Source organism: Pholcus phalangioides, unplaced genomic scaffold (genome assembly GCF_987345545.1).
Source record: "Pholcus phalangioides strain wild (caught in Gottingen) unplaced genomic scaffold, Ppha-v1.0 ptg000042l_1, whole genome shotgun sequence".
Lineage (NCBI taxonomy): Eukaryota > Metazoa > Arthropoda > Arachnida > Araneae > Pholcidae > Pholcus > Pholcus phalangioides.
In genome coordinates, this window is record NW_028301628.1 from 2,264,079 (window position 1) to 2,273,782 (window position 9,704).

The 9,704-nt window shown below is 39.3% G+C and overlaps 1 protein-coding gene across 1 annotated transcript; it reads left to right on the forward strand.

Moving 5' to 3' along the window:
• The first annotated feature begins 7,972 nt into the window (after positions 1-7,972).
• Rpn7 (regulatory particle non-ATPase 7) lies at positions 7,973-9,368 on the forward strand. The gene has a single exon (XM_089255063.1). It carries the CDS (start codon positions 8,098-8,100, stop codon positions 9,265-9,267), a length of 1,170 nt encoding a protein of 389 aa, XP_089111189.1. The 5' UTR covers positions 7,973-8,097; the 3' UTR covers positions 9,268-9,368.
• Positions 9,369-9,704: the final 336 nt, after the last annotated feature.

Consider the following 9,704-nt stretch of genomic DNA (forward strand, 5'->3'; position numbering starts at 1 on the left):
ACTCGTCAGTAAAGACAATTTCATTCCATCGCACCATTGGCGGCGGAGACGTCTGTGGTTCTGCGTCAAGGGTAGACGAAGCAATGGACGTCTTGCGGACAGACCGGCTATATTTCAGTAATCGGGTTTCGTGCCAACTTGGTGAAATCTCTAACAAGTTTGGCGAGTTTCATATTACCCATAATTCCTCAAGAATTATAGCTATGCTAACCCCTTTAATTGTTATAAATAATTACCTTTCATCAATTTTATGACAAATAATCTGTGATTGAAGTGATGAATTTAAACTAAAGGTAATATGAGCGTTTTAATCTGGCTACATATTCTTCCACCGGGGCGCCATGTTTGTTTTTTTGTTGACATCTGGAATTCGGACGCCCTTGACCACCTGTGCGGCTTTGACGAATCAAATACTTGAATTTCGCTGTATTTGATGGTATTTATAACCACGACAGCGATTGGCCAGACTGTGACGTCACTTGATTAATATGAATAACATTAATTTATTACATAATATTAATTATTAATAATTACATAATAATATTAATTATTAATTATTACATAATAATATTAATTATTACATAATAATATTAATTATTACATAATAATATTAATTATTATTTAATGAAATAAATATTCTAAAAAAACAGTATAAAGGTCATTATACTGATTATGAAGATTATTTTCTCCTTTCGTCTGATTTTATCCTAATTGGATTACAGATCTCTTGGTGCTGTTGGAACAAAGTCAATAATTGTAACCAGGGCGACCGAGCGTAGTGAGGGAGCTGTGCCTCGCGACCCCCACGCCCGAAGGGCGAGGGAGCGAGCGGATATAATGGTGCGAAGCGCGCCGCGTTACTTGTTGGTCGATTTTCTTGCTACTGGGGTTTTCTACAGGTATCATGGTCATTTTATCAAGAATGACCATGAATGACCATCTTGCTTGAACCAATCAAGCAAGAAAATCGACCAACAAGTAACGCGGCGCGCTTCGCTTGCGCCGCGGATATATCCGCTTCCCGCTCGCTCCCTCGCCTCAGCAGGCTGCGGCGACCTGCCCTTCGGGCGTGGGGGTCGCGGGTCGCCCTGGTAACTATTGACTTTGTTCCAACAGCACCAAGAGATCTGTAATTCAGTAAGGATAAAACCCGACGAAAGGAATGTGCAGACAGTCCAATGAAGTAATTAATAACTGTAATAACTTATAATTACTGACTATAGATATAACATAGGTTATGTACATCAAAATAATAATTATAATAATATAACTTAGTTTTATTATATTAATTTGTATTTCTTATTATTACAGTATAAATTATTAATTACAATTGTTAATAATAACATTTATAATAAATATAAATTATTATTAATTATCTGACATAATAAATCAATTTCAATTCATTAGTTATCATTTAATTGTAAAATCGACCTTTTCTGCATATTCGTGACGTCACAAGATGCTATGACGTCATATAGAGCTGTTCTAACACAGCTACCACATATAAGCAAGTATTACACATTGGCGAGAGAAAAAATTCGCCAAGTTGCACGAAACCCGATTACGGAAATATAGCACTCGGTAGGCCACTATCCTTCCTCTGTCGAACTCGGATACTTGATCAAAAGATGATCGCTGTTTTCTACGAGGCATAATTGATCGTTTTTTTGAAAAAACCACAAGAAAAACACAATTGCCGTTCTTCAAATCGTCGAAATCTCCAAGCCTTAAATAGCGCTTTGAAGTGGCGCCACAGGCGCGCGTGATGTGCGTCTGCGCTGAAATTCTAATCATTTGCATATCTCACCTCCGCTAATGCATGTTGTAAATTTCATATTATTTGCATGCTTCCTTCAGGGTGTTGCATTTACGGTGGCCAGCAGTGTATATACACACAGTATCCTTCGAAGCAAACAATAAGGGGAGCAAAAAGAAAAACTATTTCGGAGTTATAAGCATGAGCGGCCCATGGGTCTGACAGAGAGGGCTCCCTTCTCTCCAACATTTGCCACCATCTCCAAATAAATATATTAGGTTTGATACAAAGTATGTAAGACTGGATACCAAGCCAAGATGGATGAAGTTTGGAAAGAAAATTCACATGTCTCTGTGCGGAATCGAACCACCAATCTCCTATAATCCGAGCAAGTGCTCTAACATTAAGCTACAGATGTCCCACATTTTCTTATCTTATCTTAGAGCGTATATGTGTGTTGAATGAGACTGTGCATGGAGAGTCCCTCGACTCAGCTAGTAGCTCTTAAGAACAATAGCCCCACATGGGGGCATAGAGAAATGTGATGCGAATGCCCCACTCTACAAAATATGAAAAACTTTCCTTTCTTTAAAACTGAGTCCAACTCCAGTCTATTGCCATGAAATTTACCACAGAGTGAGTTGTGCCGGAAGTGTGTATATAGTGTTATGTCTGATTTTTCTCAGTGCTGGTATCTATATTTCAGAAGTGAAGGGAAGTGTAATGACTGAATATTTGTACCATTGCAGGCCTGTTGCTCTTTGTGGCGAGACTTTTTAACGGGGAGATCGGCTCGAAGTTGGGAACCACTGTGGCAATTGTGGGGTTTGAACCAGGGTCCTCGTGATGCAAGTCTGTCACTATGACCACTCTACCACAACAGCAGCAGTACAAAAGATTGGATACCAAGTGGAGATGGATGAAGTTCAGGAAGAAAAATTCACATTCCTCTGTGGGGAATCAAACCCTGAATCTTGCACAATCCAGCTCAACATCCTCCTAAAATCTGAGTCGAGGCTGTCCATGAGCAGTCTCATTCAGCACACGTATATGCTCTAAGAAAGGAAATGTTGGTCCTCTGTAGCTTAATGCTAGAGCACTTGTCCTATGGGTGGAGTTACAAGAAGGCATGGTGGCATTCCCCTAGGTTTAATGACGGAGCTGATTGATCTAATTGGCATTATCAATCATCATGCCCCAGCCTTTATCTGAACAGCGGAGAGTGATATCGTTTCACCAATATGTCACCATCTGGGGCCTATTGTTTAGAGCTATTAGCTGAGGAGGCTGTCTTCTCGCTTACCCCAGGGCCATCTTAAGAGCATCATGAGCCCCCCGAGCCAAGTGGATTTTACCGAGGCCCTACCTGTTAAATTATCGAAAAATTCATGTACTTCTCATTATTCTGAGGTCCCTGTTCTCTTGAGGTCCCTTACAACAGCACTGCGTACTCCATTTACTATCAAAGGTGGATATGGGGGGACGGACAGCTTTTTCCGTTCCCCAAGAACATTTGTATTATCAGTATAGGTGGCAGTGTGCAGGAAGAAAATTCACCTCCCCCCCTCCCTCGTCTACTTCGAGCCAAGATTATGGTATTTTTTCAATAGGAAACATAACCCCGACCCTTGGAGAAAATCGTGCACACCTACAAGTACAACACACATCTTTGATGTCGTTGGGGGGAGGCAATCCCTCCTGTATTACACCCATGCCAAAAAGGCACAAATAATAGAAAGGCATATGTCGAAGGCGCAATTTTAGGCAAAAAAGGGGCATAATAAATAAATTAAAACATTAAGGCCACTAAATTAAGGGGCTGTGCACCACCAATTAATTTTCGTTCAGGTCTTGAATAAGGTCTAGTAATTTAACGTCTAAACATTGTGGAATTTAGTGCCATCTATCCACAGACTGAAAAAAATCATAGGAAAAATGGAACCTATTATGGAACAGTTACTGCCATCTAATATTAATAAAAAAAAAGAAAAAAGTCAGATCTAGTATCATCCTTCATAACTAGATGGCAGTAAGCTTAGAAGAATTTATTGTAAGTTTGTAAGTCGTGGCCGACTATGGGACCATGAATAACAGAAGGTGACGCCACCAGCGCAACCATGGGGAATCTGGGTTGCCAGATGAAGCCAGTGATCGCTCTATTAAAGGGACCAAGTAAGCCCAAACAAACCGTGGCTTCCCATGCTTTCCTATGAGAAACATCCCCGTTTTTAAAAATCATTTAAAAATTTACTATTCACTTTAGGAACTCGATTTTTTTTTCTCAAATTCTTTGGATATATTTATACAATTGAACGAGAGCTTTTATCATTTTATTTGTTATTTGTTTTCGAATATTAACTTCAACAACATGGAACCTTTTGCAAAAATAACCAAAATTTATCCATATCTTGTGCCACAAAATTTCTTCTCGGCATTTTAATTTTAAAAATATTATGCCAAAACATGTAATACCTCAGTGCTGAGAGAAATACAATGTTTAAAGACACTTGAACAAGCGGTGTTTGAAAAAATCTTACTTGTTTTGCGAAAAACATTATATATGCAAAACATTAGCATATATAATGCCTTTCAGCTGTTTATATTAAAATATTGTAGAAATATTTCTCCATTCCAGGCAAAAACCCGAACACAGACACAATTTTATATTTCAAATTCAATTCGAAACTTTTTTGTGTTAAATTTTCGTACACATACCACTTTAAAAGCAAAGTAATTGGTACAAAATGAAGAGGGAAAAAAACAGCCCAGATTATTTTTACAAACACTATAGGCCAGAGAGATGACTTATCGCGGCTCGTAAAAAAAAAGTTTTTTATTTTTTAATATTTTTTTCTCAATACATCTACATAGCGGAAAGTTCGCATGGGCGGCATATATTTCCAGTAATACGTATTCAAGAATATGAGAGTGGAACGGAAGAAGGGTGGCGAAATTTGTACAGCCTACAGGCAGCAAAACCATAAATACACAGTGGCGGACGACGCTCGAGCACTTCCAGTACTTTGAGGCCATAGGCGGCGATTGACTTGGAAGTCTGGGGGGGCAAGGTCATTATTGTTGGGGGGGAGGCGCGATGATGATGATGATGTCAGCTCATATATACATTAGATCAGTCGACTCCACCTTTGCCCCCCCCCCCGGATCTCCGCCCATGTTTGAGGCACGGGGGCGGCAAAATGCTGTTTGCCCCAGGTGCCAAAAATCCTAGCTACGGCCCTGTCAGAAGGTGCTCGAGCACCTCAGGATTGATTCAGAAATCAAAATTCCTCATGTAAAGCTTAAGACGAGCGCCCACGGGCCTCAAACACTTTCGAAATGTCCCGGATCTATGATAATGATGAACGAAACAAAAAGGCAAGATAAACAGTTAAAAGAAAAAAATTATGAAATTGCATTTTATTGCAATTATTATTATTTTAATTAATCATATTCCCATAGACATTAATGTGATGCATCAAATTTTTGAAATGAATTGAAGGCACTGAACTAAAAACTTATGACGAGTTGAGAGTGAAAAATGATCTTCCCCTTTCAAAAATAAATTAAAAATATAAAAACCCCTTATATAAGGATAAGATTTTATTTCCCCCCTTTATTAGATCATGTAGATTACCTGAAGACGCATTAAATGGTCATGGTGCTTAAATTTATTTAGTTATTAATATTTTAAAAGAATTCGATCCGGCAAAACACATGTTAAGTATAGGGAAAAGAGCGGTTTGTTTGGGCTTACTCGTCAGCCCATAGGGTTGCCACAACGGCTTCAATTTTCGTTCCTGATGTCACCTCCTGTTATTCTTTCCTCCATGGTGGCCGACCGTATTTACATCAGCACCAGTGATGGTAACTCCTGGGGAACACTGAGCTATAAGTAAACTTTACTTATAGCTCAGTGCTGGGGAATTACTCATATTCGTGGGAAAAATTGGCCAAAATTTGCCCAAGTGGGAATTGTCTTAGCACTTGTGGGATATTTTGAGAGTTAATCAAACAAAAGAATTTTTTGAAAAAAAATAAATGAATTAATGCAGTGCAATACTTTCTATTGTAAAATACTTGATTACGTATGTTCCCCGCTAGATGGCAGCACATTTTTGGAATGCATGGGAAAAATTTAGCAAAAACGGAGATTTTTGAGGGAAAGTTTGCTAGAAGAGATTACCATCACTGATCAGCACCGTTTTTTTTAAAGGCTCATTTACATTGGGCGAGTTACTGTGCCAATGGCACTTTTTTTGCCATTGGCACTTTTCCTTCAACTGGCTCTTTTTTGGTAGAGTTTGCCGCATCGATGTATGCCTGTATCCGCAATATCGTCAGGAACATTTCATCAGGATAGTGGCTGGGAATTCAACAACACAAGTAAAGTTTACTTATAGCTCGGTGTTCAACAAGCCAAGCCGCCATGTTTTTTGACATGTAATAATATGGACAGCTTTAACCAGGGCCGTCACTATTCTACCTGAATAGTGATAGAAAACAATGCATTCACAAGTAGATTAAATATCACTACACTTGTATGCAGACCTATTTACTAACATTGCACACATGGAAATTTATTTTGAGTTTCGTAACCCAGTACTTGGACCTTTCTTTTCACCAGTTATTGGCTTGTCATCTCTGCATCTTCGTTTATCCTCCAGCTGATCAGGTTAGGGTTTCTGGTCATACATTCCTATGTGATTCTGTTTTGTTTTCTACCTCCCCTTAAAGTTTGTACTTTGAGTTTTGAATCACCCTGTATAGTGATTGAATCGTATTCGATTAAGCAGGGGGGAGAGAGGAAATATTTAAAATTACAAAAACATTTTTCAATTAAATAATTAAAAAAATTATAATGATGTAATTAAAAAATTACAAAATAAAATAACAAATTTAGAAATGCACAAATAACTTGTTTTATACGAGGTTCTAAGCGAAAGGTTTCGACACCGAAACTACACTGGCGGAACGGCAGAAATAACTTGGCAACGAAAACCAATCCATACCAAGACAGTGTACTAGCAACCTGGGAGAATTCTTCCTTTTATACTGCATCAAAATGGATCCTCTTTGCAGAGGGGCGTTCTGAAAATGCTTCTAGTGTTTGTACTGCTATAAAGCTTGTGTCAGCTCGAGATCCAAGTAAAACAGTGATAGAAAACAATGCATTCACAAGTAGAATAAATATCAATACACTTGTATGCAAACCCATTTACTAACATTGCACACATGGAAATTTATTTTGAGTTTTGTAACCCAGTACTTGGACCTTTCTTTTAAACTGAGCACAACTTCAGTTCATCGCTACTGAACAAGTTGTGCCGGAAATGTGCCTGTATACCTAACACTCTAAATGTTTATCAAATGCAGTGCTTGAATTCTTAGTGCTGCCATCTCATTTTTCAAACTGTGAGTGAAGTTTAATGATTGAACATTTGTATCATTGTAGGTATAGTTTTCTATGGCCAAACTTTTTAACAAGAAGATTGGTTTGCATTCATGCCCCGAAGTAGGGAAACTCAGAAAATCAACTTCAGCTGACCACCACTAAGCCACTGGTAGGATTCGAACCCGAATAATTACTCCTCTCCCCAACATAGGTTACTGCCCTTTCCACGAACAGTAGTCATGCTACACTGCAGAAATCTAGAATAGAGACGGCCTCCTTTAACCATGTCAATAAAAAATGGTTTCAGATCTTGAATTTGCTGTCATCTATGGCTGATAAATAGTACTACTCAAATGGTATAAATTGATAGTTTTTAGTTTAATTTTTAAACAACATATGACAGAACCTTAGAGGAACCTTGGACAGAACCAGTCCTTTTTTTCTTTTTTGTTATTCATTAAAGAAGTTCTGAAATTTATGGATAGATGGCAGGAAGAGCTACATTATTTCGACATGAAATTTCGTAAAGAAATGTGCAGAAGGTGCGTACACTGAGTAGTGGGTGCGTAGTAGTAGTTCGACATGGATTTCAAATTGAAATAGTATTCTGCTGATCACATTTTCCCAGGCAATGTACTGGATTTTGGGGTCTAAAATACGGGAAAACACGTTGTGATCTTGATGTCCCGTTTGAAAAAAAAAATATGGTCTAGTTATTGAAAAGAAGATATCTCCACCATGTTTTTATCTCTTCCTTACACTACCAGACGCCACTGTATCACCAATATTTTATTACAGGGGGGGGGGTATTTACTTCAACCCATCATCATCACTATCAAAACTGACGAAATTGCTAAGTAAGCTCACGGCTTGTTTGCTTATATTATATTGAAGTTTATTTTATTGCTTACTCTCTGTAGTCGATCGATTGATACTTGAGGAGAACAAAATGCCGGTCGAGAATTTAGAGGCTGAGAGCTTGGATAAGAATCCGAACCTGGAATTGGCTCAGCTGAAATTCCTGCTGTCGTCTGTGGAGCACAAAGATGACGAGGGACTGAAGATGAACCTCTTGGCGGAGATCAAGAACTGCAACATGGCTCCGTTCTACGAGGAGGTGTGTAAAGATCTCTCTTGGCCGGTCGACAACGCCTTGCTGGAGGCCATGAAGAAAGCCAACAAAGAGCAGCTGGAGCGTCTCGACGCGGCCATCGAGGACGCCGAGAAGAACCTCGGCGAGATGGAGGTCCGAGAGGCTTACCTCAGCAAAGCCGAGTACCTCAGCAAGATCGGTTCGAAAGACGAAGCCTTGTCGGTGTTTCGCAAGACGCAGGACAAGACCGTCTCCCTGGGACACAGGCTGGACTTGCTGTTTCACATCATCCGCATCGGCTTGTTTTACATGGACCACGACCTGATCAACAGGAACATAGAGAAGGCCAAGAGTCTCATTGAAGAGGGCGGTGACTGGGATAGGCGTAACAGGTTGAAAGTGTACCAGGGCGTCTACTGCATGGCCATCAGGGATTTCAAGAATGCCGCCAACTACTATTTGGACACCGTCTCCACTTTCACCAGCTACGAGCTCATGGACTACAAGACGTTCGTGACCTACACGGTCATTTGTACCATGATAGCTCTGCCAAGAGTCGACCTCAGGGAGAAAGTCGTGAAGGGTTCAGAGATATTGGAGATCCTCCACAGCGCCGATGACATCAAGCAGTATCTTTTCTCGCTGTATAATTGTCAGTATGGGGAGTTCTTCTTGAAGCTGGTTCATATAGAGGGGCTGTTGAAGCGCGATAGGCTCCTGGCACCGCATTTCCGCTATTACGTGCGCGAGATGCGGATCCTTGCCTACACTCAGCTGTTGGAGTCATACCGCAGTCTCACACTGCAGTATATGGCTGATGCCTTTGGCGTGACTGTGAATTTCATCGATAAAGAACTCGCTCGTTTCATTGCTGCCGGGAGGTTGCATTGCAAGATTGATAAGGTGAATGGGATCGTCGAGACCAATAGGCCTGACAACAAGAACTATCAGTACCAGGCTTGCATCAAACAAGGGGACATATTGTTGAATCGTTTGCAGAAATTGAGCAGAGTTATCAATATTTGAGTTTGCTTTTTATTATTTTTTGTATTCGTTTTCTATACGGTGTCCCGATAATTGTATTTTTGGTTTTGCGTTGTCATTAAAACAAGAATTTCTTAGGAACATTCATTTGTGTTGAAATATTTTTTTTTTAAAGTTTTCTCTATTGAAATGAATTTTATATTTCAGTTTATTGTGTGTTTTTTTATGAGATAACGATGCTATAAAATGTTTATAAGTTATGTGCTTTTGGTGAAATAACCCTAGATTGGAATAAACATGGTTTTTATAGGTTTAAACAATTTTGTCATGAATAGAGCCCAGTAGTTTAGGCACTAAAAATAGGAACGGCAGGTAAAAAGTCATTCATAATTAAAGAAAGGAAAAAGGCCTAGATATGACTAAAAATTGTTTGCATTTACTCTATTGTTACAATTATAGCTTATAATTAGAATAAGTTG